Raw genomic sequence first — 25,367 nt, forward strand, 5'->3', positions numbered from 1 at the left:
AGACAGATCAGCTTGGCTGGCCACTGCACGAGAGCACTATGCCTCGAGTTTAACTGCAACGCACTCTCGCGCTGTGCATTGCACACCGTCGTCTTCATCACCTTCCATCTGAGGCGCGAACACATCATATCAGCTTAACCTCGATCAGAGCTTGACCGGAGTCTAATATCGTCGCCAGACGTGCCGACGATGCAGCAAAGCAAAACCTTGAGCCAGTCAGGATGAACACATGCTTTCCCACGTCTACTCGGTTTGACTACCATTTGTTTTTATGTTGTTCAAATGTATAAATAGTGGTACGAAAATGTTATTCCGGTGTTTATTTGCAACATTACAGCAACATTAGAAAAAAAACGAAATTAAAAACAAGCGAATTGCATTTGACCAAAACAAGCAAAACAAAAAAGTAACGTTGCTGTAATGTTGGTGTGGAGCCTGCGTGGTGATGTAGGCCACGGTCTCGCGATGGAAGCGCTCGTATCGAGCGCCCACGCGTTGGTGACAGTAACGTAGACTGTCGCGGGCTCGTTCCGTTTGATTTTCCACATTTAGCTTTAGTTTTTGTTTTGTTGCGCGACAAAATTTCACCAGCGGTACGCATGCAACGGGTACTTTAATATTAGGGAGCATGATCTTTTGTTTTATGCTTAACAACAGTAAAAAAGAAGCTCCCATGACTTCACCACAGTGTACTGCTTGTGGAAAAAGTCTCTCTTATCTATATTATAAGACCTCCGTTTTCTGTGAAAGCAGCTTCTTTGCCGTTAGAAAGTGGTAATCCATCAATCTGGACCAACAAACTTCAATCTGTCGACAGCATCGCTTTAATCGTTCAGTATTTCTAGAAAAGAAAGGGCAGGAAAGTCTGGAAGCTTTTCTTTCCTTTTTCCGGCCAGACAAGCGCGAGTAAGGTAGATCAAATTATGCGCTGAGGTAAAGGTTAAGCCATAACGTGGCCCCAAATGTCGCCACTACATGACCGTTTTATTCAGAGATACAGTTCGCGATTTTCTAAGCCCCTGTTGGAAACCCGCGGCTGTCGCTAGCGGGCAAAGGGCACCGCATAGCGCTGGTCTGACATTTCCACTGCGTTCTACGGTCTACTGTGCACGCGCTTCGCTCGTTAAGCAGCGGCACATCAGAAAGAGAGCACGGTAATTTTAACTCTGCTCGCCCGTTCTTCGGCGGTGTTGCAACGTGTTTGTCCGCGACTCGCGATCCTCGACGCGAGAAGAAAGCCAGCGCGTGCAGCTCGCTTCTCGGCGCGCTGCTCAAAATAGGCGGCGCGACGCCAATACCTTGCGCGCCCCGGTTATTAATCGAAGCAGAGACTCGTTAGCGCCGGCAGCGCAGGGCGCCGGCGCCTCTAGCGACGCGCGTGGACATCCGACGCGGCACGTTGGGTTGAGTCGAAAGAAAAAAAAATGAATTAGCAGGGGCGAAAGGCGACGCCGCGGTGCGACCAATCGTCCGAGCATAAACTGCTCTCCCGCCCAGCACTTTAAAAAAGCTGGCTGGCTGTCACCACGAAGGGCGGTGGCCTTCAATCTTCCCTCCTTATGGCAGTTTCTTTGCCTTGTGAACCTCACCGGGAAACCGTGGGGAGCGCAGAGTAATTCGGCGGCCATGTTTTCTCGGTGAAACGGGACGCTTCCTGGTCCCTCTGTTTCTTTCTTCGAGTCCACGAACTGGGAGGGCTGTATATGCCTCTCATGGCCGCTCAGAAGTGCAGAACTCTCACGTGCAGGCCACAGGAACAAGAAAATCAAACGCCTGCACCGAGGCTGCAATGTTATCACAGACTGTTGTTGTTAACACATGCATAAATCACTCTAACTAGAAAAGTCGTAGAAATGGAGTAAACTGTCCTCTAGAGCGCTCCCTCTCATAAAAAAGTGTGCGCAAGAGGACAGTTTACTCCCTTTTAACACCCATATAGGTAAAATGTTTAGAGTATAATGCATGCTGAGGGTGGAGCGTAATAGTCGTAGCACACCATCATCATTTGAGAGATTTAGTTATTTATTTACACATACCTTACAGGCCTTAAGAGAGGCATTGTGTAAGGGGGGTCAAATACAAAACTTTGAGTAAAATAGGTTAGAAATCCAAAGCATAGTAAAAGTGCAGCAAAACCGACAAAAAAAAAGTGAGTTCAGATAATAAGGTACCGCAATTCACAAAAATAAGTTATAAAAGTGCATGACAACTATGCGCCATGAAACAATAGGGGAAACGCACAGAGAGTTGTGCAAGAGCAAAAGAAAACATTTCAGGCATACATGAGGATAACTGCGCATAAACAGAACCAATGAGGCAATAGTCTCAAGCAGCTGAAAACAAAGCTAGATGAATCGTGCGCATATAAATGACGTGCTAAGCGTTGTCGACGAAGTGTTTGAGTAGATGTTCGCGAAAGGTGTCATGATTGCGCTGCAGGGCGATGTAGTGCGGAAGATCGTAGTTATTATGTAATCTATGTGATAAATAGGAGGGACGTTATAGATATACTGGCGGTGAATCAGTGGTATGGACGTATTTACGCAAGGGAGATAAAAGGGCAATATCGTGACGAATTTTCAGCTGATGGAGCGAAAGTTCGATTTTTAGTTGGGTTACACTGCACTGATAACAGTAATTTTGCGAAATGAAACGATAAGCCCTATTCTGGACAGCTTCCAACTTCTCTATTAGGTATTTCTGATGAGGCGACCAGATTGACGAAGCGTACTCTAGCTGCGGTCTGAAAAAAGTTATGCAGGCTTATTTACGCACGTGAGGGGTAGTGTTTCGCAGGTTGCGTCACAGGAACCATAGTGACCTAGAAACATTGGCGAAAATGGTGGTTATATGTACAATTCAAGAAAGGTTTGGCGAAAGATGGACGCCTATAGATACTTATACTGCATAGTCCGAGCCAATATATCGTTATTAATGTAGCAGGGGAAATGCGAATTGGCTGATTTTCGGCTAAAAGAAATTATCTTACATTTAAAAATGTTTCAAGTAATTAGCCACGTTTTACACCAGTCGTTAATTAGATCGAGGACACTTTGGAGTGAAAAGTGGTCATTAGTACTTTTTATTGATCGATAAGTAATGCAGCCGTCAGCAAATATGCGTATACAAGATCAGGTGTTTATTGGCAGGTCATTAATGCAAATTAAGAAGAGTAATAGACCGAGGACACTTTTTTGCGGCACGCCCGATGTAACGTCGGAGAGGGGAGAGGGATAATTATTAACAACGGTGAACTGCTGGCGATTAGAAAGAAAATTACGGGCCCATGACAACGTTAAAGAGTCTAATTTAAGCGCAGAAAGCTTAGAGATTAGTCGGCAATGTGCTACACGATCAAATGCTTTGGCAAAGTCGAAAAAGATGCAGTCAGTTTGTAAGTTACTGTTCATGTAAAATGTAGGTCAGTAGTAAACTAAAATCTGCGATTCACAGAAAAAGCCTTTTCTGAATCCATGCTGCTTTGAGATAAAGAAATTATTAGATTCCAGGTGATTGTATATGTGGATGCGAAAATGTGTGTAAGCACCTTGCAACAGATCCATGTAAGTGAGATGGGACGGTAATTTTCGTGCCAACGTTTGTTTGTTGCCACTTTTGAAAACCGGCACCACTTTTGCTATTTTCCAATCGGTGAGGAGCTCACCTGTTGATATCGACTGCTTAAAGATGTGAAGTAAGATGATGCTCTAGACAGAAATGGTATTTTTTATTATTTTGGATTTATTTCAACAGCAGCATTTAAGGTTATTTAACAGGTGCACCATGTCATCAAGTGTAACGTCAACTGGTGCTGTGTAGGGGTAATCAAAATATGGTACACACGGGATGTTAGAATTTTTTTCTTCGATGAAAGCAGATGCGAATAACGAGTTAAATGCGTTAGGACAGTCAGCCTAGGAGCAGGGGGTGTTGTTTACATCATGTAATAAAATAACATTACTGACGCTATTCTGACGTACTGTTTTCCAGAACTTGCTTGGGTTATTCTTAAATTGCGCAGGAAGGACTTAAGAAAAGTTTTTTATTTTTTGCGTCACAAAGGGCGGAACAATACAGTTTTAGGTAGTTTTTGTATTTACCCCCCGCGCATGGCGTGCATTCGTGCTTTGCGTTTTTGTACAATCGTTTTTTTCTTATTTCTCATGCGTTGATACTTTCTTGTAAACCAAGGGTTGAACTTATCATTTGATAGCGTGATAAGTGGGACGTGTTTGGCTACAAGTTTTGTGAGCTTATCTCTAACAAGAACGGAGTTATCTTCTACTGACCTGTCTTTAAAAGAAGGCATCAGTATATTATCAGAAAATACTTTAACTGATAGTCTCCGGCACTACCATAACGAAATCCTCGGAAACGGCAGAAGAGGGGACAATCGCCCTTGCTATCATTAACAGAGAAGCTACTACCATACTCAGCGACTCTAAATTTGCCATGCGCAATTATGCGAGGGGCAGAATTTCTCAGGCAGCAATGAGCATATTGGGTCAAACCAAAGACTTAGGCAGAATTATTGAATTGATATGGGTCCCGGCTCACTCGGGGAACCCTGGTAACGAAGCGGCACATATAACAGCTCGAGTATTCGTCAGCCGAGCAGGGGACGCTGTCGTTGCTGAGAGTTTTTCGAAGGACGGCCTATCATCTTTTCACGATATTACTAATCATTTTAAACTTGAAAGAAGGATATTCTCTCCTCCGGACAAAGCCTTTAATAAGGAGCAGGAGACCACTTGGAGGCGACTCCAGACGCGATCCTTCATGACGCCTTACCTGTTGTCAAAATTCTACCCCGGTGAATACGACCCTGCATGTACATTATGTGGTGATTTAGCCACTTATGATCACCTATTGTGGAATTGTAAAGAGGAGCCGCCCCCGAAATCTCTAATACAGGTTCCTAATCTCGAGCAGTGGGAGGCCGTGTTGGTCAGCTCAGACTTGGGAGTTCAAACCCGGGTCATTGAATGGGCTAACCAGGTCGCTGTCAGCCGTGGACTGATAGCCACCTAGCACGGATCGTCTGCATTCTGCCTTTTCTGACGAATTAAATGTTTTCCAATCCAATCGGCATTTATTCGATTGTAATCATTTCAGTGATAGTCGCGAATCTTTTTCCTGGTGATGCCAGTGAACGGAAGCGGAATATTAATTGTTTTAATTGTTATTTGAATTAAATTATGTTCGTTCAGTCCATCTAAGTAATTTATGTCATACACTGTGTCAGGGGCTGTTGTAAAGATTAGGTCTAATATATTGGGACCACGGGTGGGTAGGGTAACTAGCTGAAATAGGCTGAAATTTAAAGTCATGTTTATGAAGCTTGTTTAAGCAGTACAGTGAGAGCTTTGCCTAGTCGATCTATGGAAAATTAAAGTCTCAGAGTAGACAAGTTACGTCAGCCTGAAACAGCTCAAAGGCTCTCGTAATGCTTACACGTAGTTCATCAGGAAAGCAGTGATCGGAGTTCGGTGCACGGTAGCAGTTGCCTATCAAAAGTTTGATGATAGAAATAATGCAAGCTGTGCAAATGATCTCAATATTGGAATCGGTATTGATAGCAAATTATGTGAGCGATTTTTCTATGCCTAAGAGTACCCCATGTTTCAATGAAAGCTATAATAGCGGAGTTATTGTCTTCGAGAAAAGATGGGGAATGAGCGCACTTGGGTAAGATACTTCGGATATTCGTAAATGATAGTGATAACGGGGAAGATATGACAGGCTTCGGTTTTTTGTGTATGTGCGCACTACTGCCTCGTGTGAGCTATTGATCTACCTGCACGACAGCATCGGCAGTGACATTGTGGATGTACGTTTTTAAGTCCATGCGCAGTTTATCAACTGATAACTTTTATTTAAAATAATGCTGTTTTGCGAACTCGATCAGCTTTCATCTTGCCTTGCGTGTTGCAAGCGAAAAATCTTCACGGATTGCAAACTCTTTCCCTTAAGTTTACGCCCTGATGACAGGATAAGTGCTGTGTTCTTGAAATATGTCAACTTTACAATTATTGGCCTCCGCTTCTCAGTTATATTTCCCCGGCCGGTGAACCCGCTCTTGGAGTGAGTTCGAAGTGAACAACGGTTTGCCTCGTTATTTGTAAGCAACTGCTTTGAGGCTAACTGTTCGCTTCTTAGAGTAGTTTTGACTCCTAAACACATTAGGGGCAATTCGGTATTGTGGCCTGTCCGCCTGTGAAGGTGGAAAAAAATCAGCCAATTTGCCCACGGAAACCATCTTCAAACTTCAGCACAGGCGGGACTACGCGTAAGCACATTGTTTTTCGGCCAAGTATCGGTCGCAAAATTTTAGCGATGAGTTCTAATCATCTGTCAGACAATAAAGTTAGTCTCAAATAATGTTAGCTGCTTTTAATTCACGTTCACTTGTAGACCTAAGCAGTGGTGACTGCCAGTCAACACTCATCTAAAATATATATGAACATTCTGTTTCTTTTGAAAGTGAGAAGCAGAAATTTACTAGCCTTTTCTTAGAAAACCACCCATTGGTTCGCTTCTTTTCTTCGTAGCATGTCGAACGAACGTCACTACGGTCCGTTCTGTAACCACAGAACTCTTCAAACCAAACCTCTCAGATTCGTCGGTTTAGACACCTTCAAATATCGAAACTGCGCGGGAGAAAATTTCAAACAGCCTATTTTTCTTATTTTTCTTTTCAGTGAAAAACCTATTGAGGGTTGACAAAGACAGTAGTTGGGTTAGTTAGTGATACGAGAGCATGCTGAAAACACAATGCGTTGGCATAGGGCCAAGTAACAGGCGACACAACACGTGGCATTGATTAAGACAAAACGTTTATAAGCGTTTACTTGTTAACAGTAAACATTCAGTTGTTAGTAAGCGCCCCGTGTTGTATCGATACTTCTGGTGTCCCGTCTATACGCGCTGTTTTTTCATCTGTGGAAGGTTATTCATATCACAAGGGTTATTCATATCATAACCGCAAGAACAGGCGTGTATGCGTATGCTTTCATATCAAGATTTGGCAGTCCCAAAACAAGGGTCATACACAAGGAGATATTTTCGCGTGGTTACACTGTCAAGATGCGAACGAACGCATTTACAATGGGCTATACCATTGTAATTGAAGGCAGGGCGCTCGGCTCGAGTACGATGACACAGGAGACGGAATTATAGCGTTAAAGCCGTCGCACAACAGGGCATCGTCATCACCGTTAGTCAGGCTACTCTCACTGCCGGAGAAAGGCACCCTGTCCCCTACAATAATTTCTTTAGACTTCTGTCTATAGACCGCCCATAGACTTCTGTCTATAAAGTCTATATACTCTCTATAGACAAACTCTAAAGAACGGTCTATAGGCAATACAAATCCTATAGACAGTCTACAGACAATCTGTAGATTTATGGCCATACACTTTTAGTAGACTTTTGTCTATGGACAGTCTTTAGACTATGAACAGACAAAGATAAATTTCTATAGGAAGGAAACAGAGTCGACAAGAGGTCTATAGACTGTCTATAGACTATTTTTGCAAGGGACGTACGTGCCATTAACCCTGTCCTGTCGCGGCCATCCTGTCAAATAAAAATCTCTTAACCCAAACTTCCCCAAGTAGCCCTCTGCTATTTGAGGCTGTCCAGATGAACCACAGGTTACCTGTTATATACTTTTTCTATGACAAGGGGGCATGGCAACAGGACAGCACAACGAAGTGCCCGCAAGCTTGCAGCTCACGATTCGAACGCGGTGACTCGTTTCCGCAGAATGGCGCAATGCGCGTTCTGCTGCCTGCAGAGCTGCGATTGTGTCCACCGTGTCCATCCGCTATCACCTGGCAACCGGTGACAGGTGACACTAGGAGTCAAGTGCGACAGCCTGCGAGAGCATATGGCTGACACCTGGTTGACGTCGTCCACAGGCATTCCGCGCGCAAAAATGTAGCGAAACAGATGACGCTTCAAATCGAGGCAAGGTGAGCAGGTTCTGCTGCGAGAGCACGAAACGTTCATCTCAAAACAGGCGCCGAAATGGCGAGCAACACTCATGTTCAAAGAAGAGTAAAGAACAGAGAAACTATAGGAAGCCGAAATCGAGAACACTCTATAGAGTGCACACATCCGCACACATAAAAGAACAAGAGCGGAAGAAAACAGTGTACGCGACGGCGGGCTTGTGCGCTCGATCATTGTCAACGAGACTGCGAGCAAAAGGGCACAGACGTGTACGGCAACTGGCGCACACGAGGGTACGTGCATGGCCGAGATATACAACAAGCGATACAACGCACGCTGACGCAGGGCTGCTCTAAATGTCTGCGCCAATGGCACTAATGATGTTGTGCCGACATGTGACTGGAGTGCGAGAGCAACCTGATTTCACCGCAGCGCTCAGCCTTGCAGATTTGGCGCAAAGTTTATAGGATGGAGAAGTTTACGAGGCGCGGTTTTGTTCCATGCATCAGACTGTGTTCTAAAAGAAGAGCTAGCTCAATGGCTGAATGTGTAAAGAATTTTCATTGAAAGCTGTCCAATGTATTCACGGTTTGTCCTCAACAGTATCGTGTGCCAAATAAAAGCAGTAGCGTTTAGTGTTCAGCAGACTCGAGAAACACTTGTTTCGTGAACTTGGCGCCAATGAGGCGAATATGCACAAATACACAACATAGAGGCAACAAACAGGAGTCGATCACTGCTTTCAGCCTGTCCAATGTCCAAACCACACACTGCCTTAACTAATGAGTACGTTACAATCAACAACCGCTAGGCCTACGAAAGCACAGGTACAGAAACCTCCATTGTAAGCAAAAATATGGAAAGTGGAGCGTTTTGTATATTACAGCCATTAGTTTGCGTTAATTCGGTCTGGTTTCGGCGTTCCTCATCATGAACAGCGTAGACACACGTTCAGCTGCGATTCCACCTCTTCTGTCATTGCAGAGATACAGCAAGCAGTAACTACTGTCCATCCTCATTCCATACGCAAGTAAACTTTCGACTCGGCATACCTCTGAATAAAGTGGAAAATATTTATACGCACTTTAGACTTTGAAATTGCCTAATCCAAGACTGTCGCTGTAGTCGAAGGACGTCAGTAAGCCGCTGGATTCAATAGCGCCGAATCCGGCAGCACCAACAGCGAGTGAAGAAGGCGCAGACGCCAGAGGGATAAACCAGAGCCCGATATTGAAGCGCTTAACCCCTCCGTGTGCAACCCTCTACAGCTCATATACGCTCCGCTACCTATGCCTTCAAGAGGAAGGTTTTCGACGCCAGGTCACGTGTCGCGTACGTGTCACGGAAGCCGAAAGCTCTCTCGTGCCTCTCCTTCCGAACGCGCCGGGGAGGAAAGTGGTAGGCGTGTCACCGCGGCCTAAACGGTGCCGCACAGATCAATCGTCGCGCAGCCCAGCAGTGGGTGCCGAGCTGAACGCAGGGCGGCCAATGTTATGTGCAGCGTCCCACGGGAAGGAGGAAAAAAGAAAAAAAAAAACAGCAACGTTTGCCGCCGCCAAGGTTAGCGCAAGCTATAATGCCGCGAGCAGTGCAATATGGCCTGGAAACACTATAGCATTTAGTGGAGAAACAAGTTTTCAGGACTTCAAGTCACAGTGTAGAGAGGGGGGTGGGGGTGTCGATTCTTTCCCAGGATCCTCCTCTCCTCCCCTTCCGCCCCACGCCAGCTAGCTGCAAGCGTTTTGTCCACGTAGCTCTGATAGCCACGGCATTAAACAGACACCGGGGTAAATTGATGACAAGCACGATGGCACATGCAGCAGTATGCTTACATCACCAGTTCGTCCAGTGTTTAGGGAAATCCCCTGAGGGGGAGTAGAATTGTAATAATGGAGTAATTACTCATTAGTATCCACCCAAGCGCAGCAGTACGGCTAAAGAGGAAAGCAATTACTTCGTTGACACATTGAATTGCTAGTATTTATGCTTTCGCAAGTCCCCAGTGGACGACTTAGGGCAAGAGAACCTCACAAAAATACTACACTGTAGTTCCAGTGAAACGAGCGGTACACGACCCCGCATGTACATTTATTTTGCGCTACCGGCGAAAGCTGCACACAGCATATGATCAGTATAGCGTGACGCAACCCTTTCTCAGCTAGTACCATTTAAATTTATTTAACATTTCAGGTGTCAGATCGCAGAGCAACCGACCAAATTCTACTTCAGTCATAACCTTGGCAGTTTGAAAATGTGAGGGCCAGGACCTTTCTTTTATGATGAAGTTCCACAGCTATATAAACACTACCAGGCGCCAGTGCCCGGTGGTTGTTGGACTCTCTCTAATCTCTCGTGCTTGTGCCGGCTTCTTCGAGAATTATAAAATGCACCGTTGGACGCCAATTTCATCTTGGATGAAGATGATGACAAAATTTAGAGAATTGGATTGATGCGGTGGAAATACGACAGCGTTCTCCTCTCTCTCGTCAATCTATTCCAATTCTGAGTTCATTGCTTTGCATTCCCCAATCTACTGCAATCGTGATTATTTTCAAATTCCGACTACGCAACCACGCAAAATGCGTCACATTCATAAATCGCTGCGAGTCCTCGTACCAGTACCGGCGCAGTGGCGCAGCGGTTGAGCGATGCACCACTGCACTGGCAGGTGGCTGTTCCTGTCACAGCCACCCGTAGGGATTGTGCCACCCAGTTTGCTCTTCCCGAGATATGCTGGGAAGGAATAGCTCCAGCAGCTCTCATTCTGCACGTATGTCAGTGTTGTCTGAGTCATTTCCTTATCACTTTCGTTTTTGCTGAGTCATTCTGCGTCTCCCTCCTCTCCGCTACCAGTGGAGAGGGGCAGAGGGAGAGGGGGTACGGTTGACAGGTGGAGAGAGGCAAATCCCATAAATACCACCCAGCAGGTGGAGGCTCCACACGCCGGACAGTTTTTGCCTTAGCGATCCACTCAATGCTCCCGCATTAAAGAAAAAAATTCATCATAATAGCTTTGCGCACTCTGAACTTGGAGGGGCCCTTAGTACAGGGCTACTGCGGCCTTTGCTGTATGCTGCGCCCTGTAAACCAGCTCTCTTTGGTCCTCTGGGCTTTAAGTAGACAGTGCTGCCTCCACTGTTCAGGTTTTGGGTTCGGGGTTCTCGGGGCTGTCTGCATGCCTTGGCGTAACCATGTAGTGTGATAGTGTGAGGCGTCCAACACATGTTGGCACGTATATGGGGAGCCTGCCCTGTTACGGCTTCCGACATTAACTTTAACAGGTCGCAAGTAGTAGTAGCAGTGACACAGCCTGTTTGGTTTGGGTACCAATGTGCTCCAAGAGGCGGTAGCTATAGACGCCATTTGTGTACGTAAGCCGTCACTCGTGCAAGATCTGAGAGTGATATTACTGCCATGGTCATTTCTGTCAGGCGCATTCTATAAGCACACGTGTATGCAAATGTTTACAAGTGTTCGTGTCAGCCGTCTTTCAGTGCGCTAGCACTACTAAGAGCATTTTGCGATTTCGGGCATACGTGCGTGCGTACGTCCCTGAAGCCTGCTTTGAGGCAGGCGGCCCACCTGCCCACCCGGTTGTGGGTAACCTGCTAGGTGTGTACACCCCGCAGGCCTTCACCTGGGTGAAGGCCTTCAAGATAAATGTCTTCAGGGTAAATACCTTTTGATCAAAGGCATTTGTGATCACGGCCTTTAGGTCAAATGCCTTCGGGGTAAAGACCTTATGGTTAATGCCTTTAGATCAAAAACCTTTATGGTGAACGTTTTTAGGTCAAAAGCCTTTATGGTTAATGCCTTTATGGCTAAGGCCTTAGTGTAAATGCCTTTCACACTAAAGGTCTTCGCATTCACAGTACATAAGGACCACCGTAACTAGTGCTATTGCACTGTATTCCGTGCGTGGTCTTCGCCCTTCACAAATGTGAAGGAGCTGGATTGCCAGTGTGACCCGAATGTGCGCCTGCAGACGGCTTCTTGAAAGAGAAGGCTTTCACCACAACGCCACCTAGGCCTTTCAAATGATAGGCACAAAAAGGTAAATCGCGAGAAGAGACCGTGGCTTTGCTAACTCCAGAAGCGCCCACTACATCCGATGAAGCGGTAATCGAGTCTTGTGGGAACTAGAAGCCAACTTCAAACTTATATAGAAGCCACTGAATCTCAACGACCGGAAAGGCAGTAGTGACTCGTGCGGTGCCTCAGTCTTCTCAAGTTCTCCTGAGCTGTGCTTTAGCGCACACTTGAGTGCACGAGTCCATATCCGTGCGCTTCCAAGGCAAGCAAACGACGAAGAGTAGTGTCACTATAGTGCATCTCACAACAAAACCCTCACATGAAATAGGCGACGCATATTGATGGGTGTCCTGTGCACTTCTGTGTCTTCGACCGTGTCTTTTGGCGTTCCTTTAATTAGACTTCCTCCATAATAGTTTATTTATTTATTTATTCATTTTTTATTTATTTATTCATTTATTCATTCATTTATACATACTTCTAATCCCATTTGGGATTGTTGCAGGAGGGCAAAGTAGGGTTAGTAATAACAGTTCAAAAAATACATCATTTTGGTGAAGATCGTAAAATAGACAACTAATAGTAAGGGTAAAGCAAAAACACTGGAATTAACTATGGAAATACAACCAAATATACAACAACGCAGAATAACAATACAACGAACTGTAGCATAACCATATCGAAACAAGGCAAATTAATATCACAATAGGCGCCATGACAGAAGTTACATCGCAATAGTTCCGAAAACAATACTGGTAGTCTGTGTATACGCGAACAAAGTTAACATTAAAAAGGCACACAGAATAGGAAGCAATATTAGCAACACAGAAAACACACACACAAAAATACTTGCTAATTAAATACCAAGCTCTCGATAGCAGCGCTGAACAAGCCTTAAGGCAGATAATTAGTCTAGCTTGTAACGGGAAACACCAACAGTAATTATTTTACGGGCATCTGCTGGAAAATGTGACGTCGAAACCTATGCTACAGCGTCATTCATGTCAGAACGGCGGTTAACCGATTTTTTCGGTAACGACGTCATGGAATTGATTCGACTGGCGGGAAGACTTTGAAGTCCAACTTTAGTGAGAACAGTAACTGTATGGTGTTGTCTTCATTGTCCCTTAAAGAGCCAGGTCATTGAGGAAGTTCGATTCATGTAAAACATTAAACTCTGGGGTTGCATGTTCTTCCCACAGGCCATGTTGACAAAATAGTAAAGAATGCCTATCATAACGCAAGACCGGTCCACATCCGAATGTCTCGTGGTCCTACATTTAGACCAGCAAGAATGTTGATGACGACAAAAAATTATTGAAAAAATGCGAATAACTTCAATTCTTTATCGTACGGTTTCTGTTACACATATACATTGCGGTCACGCGTATTTCAAAACTGCCGCTGACGTCGCATCTATCACCCTATGTAAACAAAGAGACAAAAATAACGGCGACGGCAGACGAAGAAAAGACCACGGTGTCGTCTGCCTCCGGTTGCCCCAGTTTCCCTTTACTTCTCCCTTTGTTTACTGATCTTCGCCACGGCGCATTGTATCTGCCCCTTCACTAAGCCTTGCGCGAGGCGAACAACACGCTGCCTCAAAGAACCATGCAGCGTTGTATAGGCTAGGAGGCTGCATGACACAATGAATAGTGAGGCTTCCAAGAGCAATTTTACTGCCCGCATTTGTCACCTTGCGTTCTTACCAAAGCGCTTAAGTCTCATTCTCCTTATTAGTACTGTAGCCGCCTGCAAATATCGTTGTGCGGATATAGTTTGTACAACAAAAATGACTGTGATTCAGTTACACTCGGTCTCTTGATTCGGTGACAGCGTGGTTCTAACCTCTGCTCCACTGCACGCATCTACAGGGTATAGATGCCCCGCAATATTACCACTGTGCGGACGGGGCTTGAAGAGCGGGAGAAAAAGAGTGCATGACGCGAAAAGAGAGAACTACATTGCAAGGGGGAAAAAAAGTTTCTGGACCCCTGCCAAGGCTGGCCCAGAAGGGAACGCTTTCTGCTTCTTCGCGGACGAAAAATGATAGGCACTTGAATAGACGAGCGCCGTGAGCGCCAGTAATGGGATGAGCGCGCCCCTCCGTGGGGAGAACATATTAGTCGACGATTACACTACTACAGGCAACAAAACAAACAAAACAGAACTGAACTAAAAATCGCATCGCGCAGGTTTCTCGACAGACGGTCAGCGGTGTAGGTAGGATGACTACGTCTTGCATGGCCGGTGAATAAGTTCCGAGAATCGGTGTCAAAATGTTTCGTGGAGAGCGCCTTGAACGCGCACACCGCCACCTTCCGGCGACGTGATGAAAACGAGATCCGACAAACAAAATAAGGATTATTGTGGTGTCAAAGGGCAGGGCGGGTTCAGCGAAGAAGAACGTGCTCAGCAAAAAGATTAAAAAAAAGAAAGAAATATAATATAGTCGCAAGTAGACGCATAAAACGCGATCAATTGAAAAAATGCTGTCCGGAAAAAAAAAAAAACTCGAAATATCGTCGCGCGATTCCAATAATTCGGTTTAGGTTTGCGGGGGATTAACGTCTGTTACGTCTCGCCTACAGCGCGCGGTATAGCCGGCGCGGATGCACCGGATGCCGCGGCTTCGTTCATCGCTGCCGCAACGCCTCCCGCCAAGCGCGTCCAGGCAGGTTTCAGTGCCACGTGTCGTCGTGCGTGCGTGTTTGTGTGTGTGCATGTTTTGCCCACGCTTGTCAAAGCGCGGCAGCCGGGGAGAGGAGCTCTCCAACTGAGAGGCGAGGAGGTCTGACCGGCGCCGGCCTGGCGGACGCGCCCGTCACGCCTGAACATGTTCAAGCGTCGCCGTATCGGATGACTCTTCCCAAGCCGTTCCCTCTTGCCCTCGACTCCGTGGGTATAAAGGGGGCTGCCCCGGACGCCAACGAGAGCCTTCGATTCCTTCCTTCGAGTAACGTGGTCGCCCTGACCGGCTGCTCTTTTGCGATGCCAGAATAAACTAGTTGTTCTGTTGCCAGTCGACTCTTCCTTTGCCGGGACCTTCGGATGTTTCCAGCTTTGCCCCAGGCCGCCAGGCCAACGCTACCCTTGGGGCTTGCAACCCAAATGCAACAACTGGTTGCCAGCGGTGGGATCCCGACAACGGAGGCCAGCAGCGAAGATATGCGGTCAACTGTATGCTGAGCAGCACAACGACCATCCGGGAGCAGTGCAACGAGCCCTGTGTGATGACTGGTTGCCTGCAGCGGAACGACTGCGCTGAATTCGTGGCTGCGAGGTTTGGTGAGTGCGGGACTTTCTTCTTCTGAGTTTTGCCAGGCTTTTGTTAGTGTCAGAAACAGAGCTGGTAATTGTGGTTGTCGTTGCTGCCGGGTTAGTTTGCGGCAAGACAATAGTAGGCAGTAGAGAAAGCAGCATTCGGAGCAGCCATGGATTTGAAGTCGTTGCGCAAACCGAAATTGCTGGAGCTTGCAAGAGAGTTGGGTCTTGATGTCTCAGACAAACTCAGAAAACCAGAACTGCTAAGGGCGATTCTTGAGTTGGAGGCTGAGGATGACGAGCTGTCGGAATGCCTTGAGACCATTGAGGAGAGGGAACAAAAAGAGAAAGAGGAGCGCGAACGTAAAGAACAAAAAGAGAAAGACGAGCGCGAACGTAAAGAACAAAAAGAGAAAGAGGAGCGAGAACGTAAAGAACAAAAAGAGAAAGAGGAGCGAGAACGTAAAGAACAAAAAGAGAAAGAGAAAGAAGAGCGCGCTCGTAATGGAAGTCAGGCACACGGTGCAGGAGAACGGGTATCGTTCAAAATGACTGACCTGATGCGGCCGTTTAAGCTTGGAGAGGACATTGGTTTGTTCCTGGTTAACTTTGAGCGAACGTGCGAGAAGCAGGGGTTCTCTCGGGAAACGTGGCCACAGCGCTTGCTCACTTTGTTACCCGCCGAGGCGGCCGACGTAGTCGCTCGCTTGAAGAGAGAGGAGGCAGAGGATTTCGACCAAGTGAAATCGAGTCTGCTAAAAAAGTACAGGCTGTCAGCGGAGGCGTTCCGTCGGAAGTTTCGGGAAAATGAAAAAGGCAGAAATGAGTCATATACAGAGTTTGCCTACAGGCTTATGTCAAACATGCAGGAGTGGCTCAAAGAAGAGAAAGCGTTTGGTGACCACGAGAAAATTCTGCAGTGTTTCGGGCTGGAACAGTTTTATAGTCGGTTACCTGAGAACGTGCGGTACTGGGTCTTGGATAGGCCAGACGTTAGTACAGTGGCTAAAGCCGCCGAGCTAGCCGAGGAGTTTGTGACGCGTCGGGCTCGCGGAGCTAAGGACGGTCAAAAGGGTGAATTTGGCTCCAAGTCTGAGAGGCCGAAGTTCACACCCATGAGAGCAAGGGGGGACACGCGTAGTGCGGATGCGAGTGAAAGCAGTCCGACCGAACGTAAGGAGACGGCGGCAGCCGAAGCCGAACGCAGAAAGCGGTTCGACAGGAGGCAAGCGCGCGTGTGTTATACGTGCCAGAAGCCGGGTCACTTTTCGGCGCAGTGTCCAGAAACAAAAAGAGAAGTCGTGTGTTTGTCATTATGTAGCACTGACGAGAACATGAAGCTTCTCCAGCCTTACATGCGAGACTTCCTCGTGAACGGGAAAGAGTGCCGAGTGCTTCGTGATTCCGCAGCTACAATGGATGTAGTTCACTCCTCTTACGTAGAACCCGATATGTTCACGGGCAAGTGCGCATGGATTAAGCAAGCCGTGGAAGCTCATAGCGTGTGTCTGCCCGTAGCAAAAGTGCTTATTGAAGGACCTTTCGGAGCACTTGAGACGGAGGCCGTAGTGTCATCTAGGCTGCCCGCCCACTACCCGTACCTATTTTCGAACAGGTCCGATCACCTCCTGCGCGAGAAGGGGCTTTTGTTTGGTGAGGCTAGCGTTCAGGCCTTAACCAGATCAGGAGTTCGGGAGCTCGCTGCAAAGGCGGTAGTTGAGGGGCCGACGTTGTCAAACAATGAAAAAGGGTCGGAGGCGCAGCAAGCTGATATCCAGAGCACGTCCGAACTGGATAAAATTGAAAACAATGAAAAATGGTCGGAGGCGCAGCAAGCTGGTATTCAGAGCACGTCAGAACTGGATAAAATTGAGCCTGTAGCGTTAAAGGCACCAGGTACTGGAGATGAAATGCACGACACGGGAAATTTAGAAGAGCTTCAGGTCGAGCTTCCGGGACTAGGCTCAGTGACGAACAGGGAAGACACTGATCAGGTCATTAGTGACTTACTCAGTAAAGCACCGCTGTCGCCTGAGCAGAAAACCGAACTACACCAACTCTTACAAGAGTTTCAAGGTCAGTTCTCTGAGAGGCCTGGTAGGACTTCTGTCCTTACTCATGATATAGAACTTACCTCCCCAGAGCCAGTACGATCCAAGGCGTACCGGGTGTCACCCCGCCAGCGCGATATTATGGAGGCTGAGGTAAAGAAAATGCTACAGCTCGGTGTTATTGAGGCGGGGGAGAGTGATTATACCTCCCCTTTGATTTTAGTTGAGGTACCGGGCAAGGAACCTCGTCCTTGCGTCGACTACCGCAGGCTTAATTCCATTACTAAGGATCAAATTTATCCGATCCCTAACATCGAGGAGCGCCTTGAGAAAGTTAGTAGCGCTCAGTTTATTTCCACCCTAGATCTTGTCAGGGGTTATTGGCAGGTTCCACTTACAGAAGAGGCTAGTAGGTATGCGGCGTTCATTTCACCAATGGGAACATTCCGTCCTAAAGTTTTGAGTTTTGGTTTGAAGAACGCGCCATACTGCTTTTCAAGCCTCATGGACAAAGTGTTGCGGGGACAGGAAGAATTTGCTTTACCGTATTTAGACGACGTAGCGATATTCTCCGCATCCTGGTCTGAGCATATGGCACACTTGCGGGCAGTGCTAACCCGCCTGCGCGAAGCGGGCTTGACAGTCAAGGCTCCCAAGTGCCAATTAGCACAGGCCGAGGTTGTCTACCTCGGTCACGTGATTGGACAGGGTCGTCGCCGCCCCTCTGAAATAAAGGTGGCCGCTGTGCGAGACTTCCCGCAACCGCGCACGAAGACCGATATTCGGTCGTTCTTGGGTGTCGCCGGCTACTATCAGAGGTACATCCCCAGGTACTCCGATATCGCGGCTCCCCTGACGGATGCTCTAAGAAAAACAGAGCCCCAAACAGTCGTCTGGAGCGAGACAAAGGAGAGAGCTTTTAGCGCCCTAAAGAGCGCCCTAACAAGCCAGCCTGTGCTACGATCGCCAGACTATACCAAAGGGTTCGTTGTTCAGTGCGATGCTAGTGAGCGAGGCATGGGCGTTGTACTGTGCCAAAGGGACAATGGAGAAGTGGAACACCCCGTCCTGTATGCTAGTCGTAAGCTGACCTGTCGTGAGCAGGCGTACAGCGCCACCGAGAAAGAGTGTGCGTGTCTCGTGTGGGCCGTTCAGAAATTGTCATGCTACCTAGCCGGCTCGAGGTTTATCATTGAGACGGATCACTGCCCTCTCCAATGGCTGCAGAACATCTCTCCCAAAAATGGCCGCCTCCTGCGCTGGAGCCTCGCTTTGCAACAATATTCCTTTGAGGTGCGTTACAAAAAGGGGAGTCTCAACGGTAACGCCGATGGCTTAAGTCGAAGCCCCTAACGTAGGAATCCGCCTCAAAGTTGTTGGTTACTGATGTTTTCTTCCTGAGGCAGGATTTTTAACATATTGCTTTTGTTTAGTGTTTCAAAGTGATTATGTGCTTTCTAGTGCAATTTTCCAATTTGTGGACGCGTTCTGAGTGCTGCTTGACTACTGTAAGGAACTAGGCAGTAGTATAAAAGGGGAAAGAGTCTGGCAGAGCTTAGTGAGGGTTGTCTCGTGCTTGCTGACTGAGCGGTTGCGTTTCGGCGTAGTTCTAACGCTTGCTGGGAACGAGCACAAAAATGGCAACTCTCCCGAAGTGACTTTGCAGTGCCCTGTGTGATCCTGAACCTGAGAACGAGGCCTTCTCTGTGCGCTGCGCTCAAGCAACGTCGAGGGACGACCGGTTTCGTTTACGAGCATCATCGAGCGACATCCCTCTGGACAGCGGATGCAGTCCCCTGACCATCGGGATCTCCTTCTCCCGGCGGGGCGGTCTGTTACGTCTCGCCTACAGCGCGCGGTATAGCCGGCGCGGATGCACCGGATGCCGCGGCTTCGTTCATCGCTGCCGCAACGCCTCCCGCCAAGCGCGTCCAGGCAGGTTTCAGTGCCACGTGTCGTCGTGCGTGCGTGTTTGTGTGTGTGCATGTTTTGCCCACGCTTGTCAAAGCGCGGCAGCCGGGGAGAGGAGCTCTCCAACTGAGAGGCGAGGAGGTCTGACCGGCGCCGGCCTGGCGGACGCGCCCGTCACGCCTGAACATGTTCAAGCGTCGCCGTATCGGATGACTCTTCCCAAGCCGTTCCCTCTTGCCCTCGACTCCGTGGGTATAAAGGGGGCTGCCCCGGACGCCAACGAGAGCCTTCGATTCCTTCCTTCGAGTAACGTGGTCGCCCTGACCGGCTGCTCTTTTGCGATGCCAGAATAAACTAGTTGTTCTGTTGCCAGTCGACTCTTCCTTTGCCGGGACCTTCGGATGTTTCCAGCTTTGCCCCAGGCCGCCAGGCCAACGCTACCCTTGGGGCTTGCAACCCAAATGCAACACGTCCCAAAGCAACTCAGGCTATGAGAGGCGCCGTAGTGGAGGGCTCAGAATAATTTCGACTACCTGGGGACCTTTAACGTGCACTGACATCGCACAGCACACGGGCCTCTTAAATTTCGCCTCACATAGAAATTTGACCGCAGCGGCCGGGATCGAACCCGCGTCTTTTGGGTGAGCAGCCGAGTGCAATAACCACTGAGCCACCGCGGCGGCTGATTCCAATAATTTATAACATAATATAATTGCATAAAATATAATGTAATTAATGTAATACAATATGCTTTCTAAAAATCTTTAATAATGTGCAATTTGATCGAAAGGGACCAAAAGGTCCTTGAAATTTCACGCATTTCGAATAAAGAGAGCCATTTTCATTTACACGATGTTGACGGGACCAACGTGTTGGTTCGAATAACAGGAGGTTCAAATTAACGACAGTTCACTGTAACACAGATTCCCACAAAACTGGAACGCGCGTATCTCCCGGGTTGCAAGCTCAGTTGCTGAATTGTCTTATGCTTTCTTTCTTAGAAGAAATCAAAGTATAAAATACATTTATCCGCGTTTTGCATTGAGCTCTTCGTGCGAAAAAAAAAATATCAATAGAAAGGAACAATCACCGAGATTGCACCAGTTCAGGAAATTGCCCTGCTGCACAATATACGCTCTCGTTCCCACGGCAAGGCTGAAATGGCAAAGGGCAGCTGAAAAAATAAGCATCCGTCTTTGTATAATACTTGCCAGCGACCGAAGAGAAACTCAAAATTGTTTTCTTTTCGTGCATACACGATCCGGTAAACCGCATGATCGCATATTTAATGCGTGGGCTAGATTTTCCGCTATTATTCGAGTCACGTGCCGACCTTTGAAGAGAGAAAGAAAAAAAAAAGAGGAAAGAATGAGAAGAATAAATGGACAGAAAACTTCCAAGGGCCGGCGCCACCATATTTTATGAGGGTAACAACAACAACAACAACAACAACTTCCATTTGTCTTTATCAGTTCCTCCCATTGATTAAGGCTGCAGGGCATATGCATGCGTCACGTGATTTTAAAAACTAGCTGTCTGGCCTCGGAACAACCTTGCGCAAGAAAAAAAACCTAGTGTCATCCTTTTTAGCCGTAACATCTACATTTTCAGGCCAATGCAGCGTGCAAACTCGACAACAAGACGAAGTGCAGACTGCTGCGACATCTTGTTGGAAGTGGAAATCATCTGGTCCTGCAACTCTATCGTATGTCTCAAGAACGGAAAAGACTGAGTCAGGACATGCAGAATTAGGGTCCATGGCCGGAGCGCTTCCCTTCGTAACAAGCGGGGACACTTTATATAAATTTGCGCATCCTGCCACAGCAACCCTGGTAGAGTAGAAAAAAAAAATGCGCGGAAAGAAAATACAGACACAAGGCGTGCGCATCTTCGGACGTCGTTCTTGGTATCTTGCGCTTCCATTTTTCTTCATTTTTTCATTTCTCTCATCGTGTTTGTCCTGCTTAGAATTAAAATTAATTATGCAGGCATTAATGGCACTTCGCTTCTACCTTTTATTTTTCTTCCAGTTTTTAAGACAGCTGCCTTGCCGTGATTCATGTATGCAGCAGTGCGCGCGTCAGTATATGGCTTCACGGCGCTGGCATTGTTCAAAACGCAGATTTCAGTAACAGAAGCTTCCTCGGATCATTTTTGCGCGGCGAAGTACAGAAGATATGGCGCGAGAACAACTTCCCAAACCCCGATTCGAGTTCACTCGAACGCGACAAACACGTCGGGGGAAAAGAAAAAGAAATACGCCATGCTTACATGACCGCAGTCACGCTTCTCCGCTGCTGACGTCGTCTGCAGCAGCAGCTGCTGTGTCGTCTGCTGCTGCGGCCCCTGACAGCGGTGATGTTCGTGGAGCCAGTGCGTCTGCAAGTTCGACAGCGTCGTGAACTTGACGCTGCAGTCCGGACACAGGAAGGATGCGAATCTGTCGCTGGACAGCATGGACCGGCCAATCGGCGTGTTCGCCACGCTCAACGTCAGCCGAGGCGGTCTTCGTCGCCGCAGCGGCCGACGGTTCTCTGCGCGGCGCGGCGAACAGCAGAAAATCGGCGGCGAGTCCCTCGGCCGCCGCTGCTGCTCCAGCGCCGCTGTTTTGCGACGATCGGGCGCCGCTCGGAGCGCGCGGCAGCGCTAAAAACCCGCGATGAGCTGCAACGACACGAGAAGGGGGCTCCGGCCGGCGGCGAAAGCAAAACACCATCCGTAAGGCTGCGAAGGCCGCCCGATATTGAAAGGATTCAAGGCGTAGGGTAACGGGGCTGTATTGGAACCCGGGTGGGACATTAGGCGGCGCCCTTCAGCCGCGTAATGTAGCCGTCTCGATGCCCGCGCTGGCCCGTCTAGGCATCTTCGCGTAATGTCGTGAGACATGTATAGTGCCTTCGTGGAAATAAAGAAAAAGAAGCGATCGTGTGGTTATGATGATGGTAAGAATAATATTAATAACAATACAGTCTACGCTTGTGATAACGAATCTGGCTACAACAGAAAGCCACCACTGCTGCACCCTTATATTGGTTAATCTACAAACGTTATTAATCGGCCGAACTTCGTTTTGAGCGAACCCGGTTATAAGGGACGATCAGTTACAACAGACAGAATTTTATACAAGCTTAGATTTCTTTTTTTTTTACAGCGATAGCGGTCTTACTTCCTAAAACAGTTGAAGGAGACACATTAAAACTTCGCTTTAAAGGTATGACGGGATAGCGTTAATGGGTTAATGCCCATATAGGCGGAACTGATCATTCTCTACTTTACATTCATATATCGCTGGGAGTCCTCATATCACTCCTGGCGCAGTGGTGCAGTGGTTAGCGACGCGCCACTGCCTTGCGATAGCAGGTGCTGACACCTGTGGAACTTGTGCGACGCGCCACTGCCTTGCGATAGCAGGTGCTGACACCTGTGGAACTTGTGCAATCTGGTTGCTCTTCCTGAGCAACCTCTCGCGACCAATCATTAATTGAACTGCCACCTGACACGGCGGGCAGTTTGCTCACAATCCGTTGGGCAGGTTATGATGATGCCACAAGGCCATACCCTGGGTTGATCGGGTGGCCGCCTGGGTCACACTACTCCGGCTGATTTTTCGCTCAACTCCGACGACGCAGAGCCATACATCTCCCACCCATCTATTCACCCACATCTCTACTTCAACCCCTAGCTAGGGAGCTATCTACCCACCACCACCCTCGACCCACATCCTCACTCCAAATTTCAGCCACCTCCACCCTCCGTAGGCGCCACCCACCACTTACCCTCCTGCCTCACCCTCCACAAGGCCTCCATCCACTAAAAGCCCACGCAGCAGTGGAACTAAAAAGCGACGGGAAAATCTAATTCAAAGGCGCAGTGGAAAAGGAAGCTGCCCTCAGAACCACCGCACCCATGCATACCCACCCCACCCACCACTACCCACCTAACCGCTAAAAGCATTGATTAGAGTAAAAGCACAAAAAAATGATAGATGGTAATTTCAACTGCAATCGCAATTTTCTCGCATCAGCTAGTTTCGTTATCTTCTTATCATTTTTTTTTATTGCTAACAAAGTACTTTCCTACATGGTCTAAAATTGAAACTGATATCACCTCCTGGTCCCATCTAATTGTGGAATTCTATTAATTAACGAACACAGTAAAATAAACGACTATATGGTGAATGTGCATAAAGCTAAAGTAAGCCAAGGCGGTTAAGTTTCTTATCTGCCTTTTTTTTATTGGCCGTGGCACACGTACTTGTAAATACTGAAATGATGGCGTTGAATTGTCGGAGTATAAACAGAAGCGTTTTTTTTTTCCATTAAGAATTCAGTGCGGCCGCGATGAGAGAAAGGCAAGCAGACATCGCCTACATGAAGGACACCGTCTTTTTTCGTAGTAACTAGAAAAGATTCTTGCATGAAAACTTCTGCCTCCTACCGTTTGAACGTTCAACAGGCTCTTAAGATTTTCCTCTGCAAGCCTTGTGCTGTGGGCATTTTGTTTTCACCACGTGTTTAACGTCTGTGACATCGAAGCTGCCGAGGCAGTGTGCACATTCGACCGCGTCGGCTACTACAATGTGATTCCGAAAGAAAAACGCACGCTGTGCGTATCATCATGAGAAAACCACCATGTGTTATGAGAAATGCAGCACTGAGGTTAGTCTCAAATGTTTTATGCTTTACCTTCTGTAATATACGGAGTGCACGTTACTATTGTCCTGGCGTTTAGGACACAAACATGAAAAAAACATGGCGTTTAGGAAAAAATAACGATTCCTGATTAGTAGGATGACTTCTAATTTTTAAGTAAAGTAAAGATCTTAAACTGAAAATATTTGAATTTTTGGCATTTCCTGATGTTCAGACGCACATGAGTTAATTCAAAAACAGAAAGTCATGTCGGAAGTGCAGTAATTGAAGGAACAAAAGAAAAAATGATACGATTGCCACAGTATGCATCGGTATTTACTGCGGAGTGTTATGCCATCTTTGTAGCTGTAGAACAAATAGTAAAACAAAACATAAAAAATAGCATCATTTACACCGATTCACTGAGTATGCTAAAAGCGCTGCATTCTACAAACGCTGCTGAACCCATAATAGGAAAAATCATACATAACATAGTTAAAATTACAAAGCAAAAACATAACATCATATTCTGCTGGGTCCCTAGCCATGTTGGAATTTTAGGTAATGAGAGAGCAGATGCTTGCGCAGCACAAGCTAGAATTGGCCATATAAAACAAGTTAACATACCACAGAGGGATTTTTCTAAATTACTGCACAGTAAACTCAGGAATAAGTGGCAGATTGCATGGGACGAACAAACAAACAACAAACTACATTCTATAAAACCTGTTTTGGGAGGATGGAGATCATGTACACATCAGGAGCGTTTCATAGAAGTTATTTTGTGTCGACTACGCATTGGACACACACACCTTACTCACAACTTCTTACTGACAAAAAAAGGCAAACCTCTCTGCGAAATGTGTGGCGATGAACTCACGGTAAACCACATTTTAATTGTATGCAAAGAACTGGAACAACTGAGGAAAAAATATTTCACAACATTGTACAATGAATACATCCCACTACACCCCATGTTACCTTTAGGAGATCAAGCACTGGTTGATTTTTCCAGCATTTTTAAATTTCTCAGAGAAGCCAATGTTTTGTACAAACTTTAGATATAAAAAGCGTAACCTTTAACAAAAGCTCTAACCGTGTGTTTGGCGCATCATAGCCTCAGTTGCTTTTGCGCCATTAAAATCAATATAAGTAACTAACTAACATGAGTTAATTCGAAGCTGAAAAACAATCCTAACACAGAAGCGCGGTGCTCTGATGACATCCTTGAAAACTGGAATAGGCAGCGTGAAGTGACGCACCCGGGCATCTTCTCGTGTGGCTGAGCAATACGTGCGGTCTGAAGTCGTAATAGTTTCGTCGACGGAATTTCGCTCCGGAAGCAAGTACTCCGACATCAACTTCAGTGAGGGATGACTGAGTCGTTTGAAGACGCTGTACAACGTCGTTTTCAAACAAATCTGCGGAGAATTACATACCATTAAACAAATCCTCTAATGGAAGCCGATTAAGCTGCCCACACTGTTGCCTAAACACAAAGGCAGTAGCATTTCTAATGCCG

General features: G+C 47.1%; 1 protein-coding gene across 5 annotated transcripts in view; it reads right to left on the reverse strand.

Annotated features, from left to right (window-relative positions):
* Positions 1-21,820, reverse strand: part of by (focal adhesion protein tensin) — a 248,222-nt gene extending 226,402 nt beyond the window's left edge. For 3 of the 5 annotated variants that reach the window (XM_077659626.1, XM_077659629.1, XM_077659625.1), the window contains exon 1: positions 21,486-21,820. In XM_077659626.1, the coding sequence (XP_077515752.1) occupies positions 21,486-21,671 (186 nt within the window). In that variant the 5' untranslated portion in view covers positions 21,672-21,820. The remainder of the gene's footprint in view (positions 1-21,485) is intronic. The other 2 variants (XM_077659632.1, XM_077659643.1) reach the window with 2 other exon arrangements.
* Positions 21,821-25,367: the final 3,547 nt, after the last annotated feature.

The sequence above is a fragment of the Amblyomma americanum genome, chromosome 3 (genome assembly GCF_052857255.1).
Source record: "Amblyomma americanum isolate KBUSLIRL-KWMA chromosome 3, ASM5285725v1, whole genome shotgun sequence".
Classification (NCBI taxonomy): Eukaryota; Metazoa; Arthropoda; class Arachnida; order Ixodida; family Ixodidae; genus Amblyomma; species Amblyomma americanum.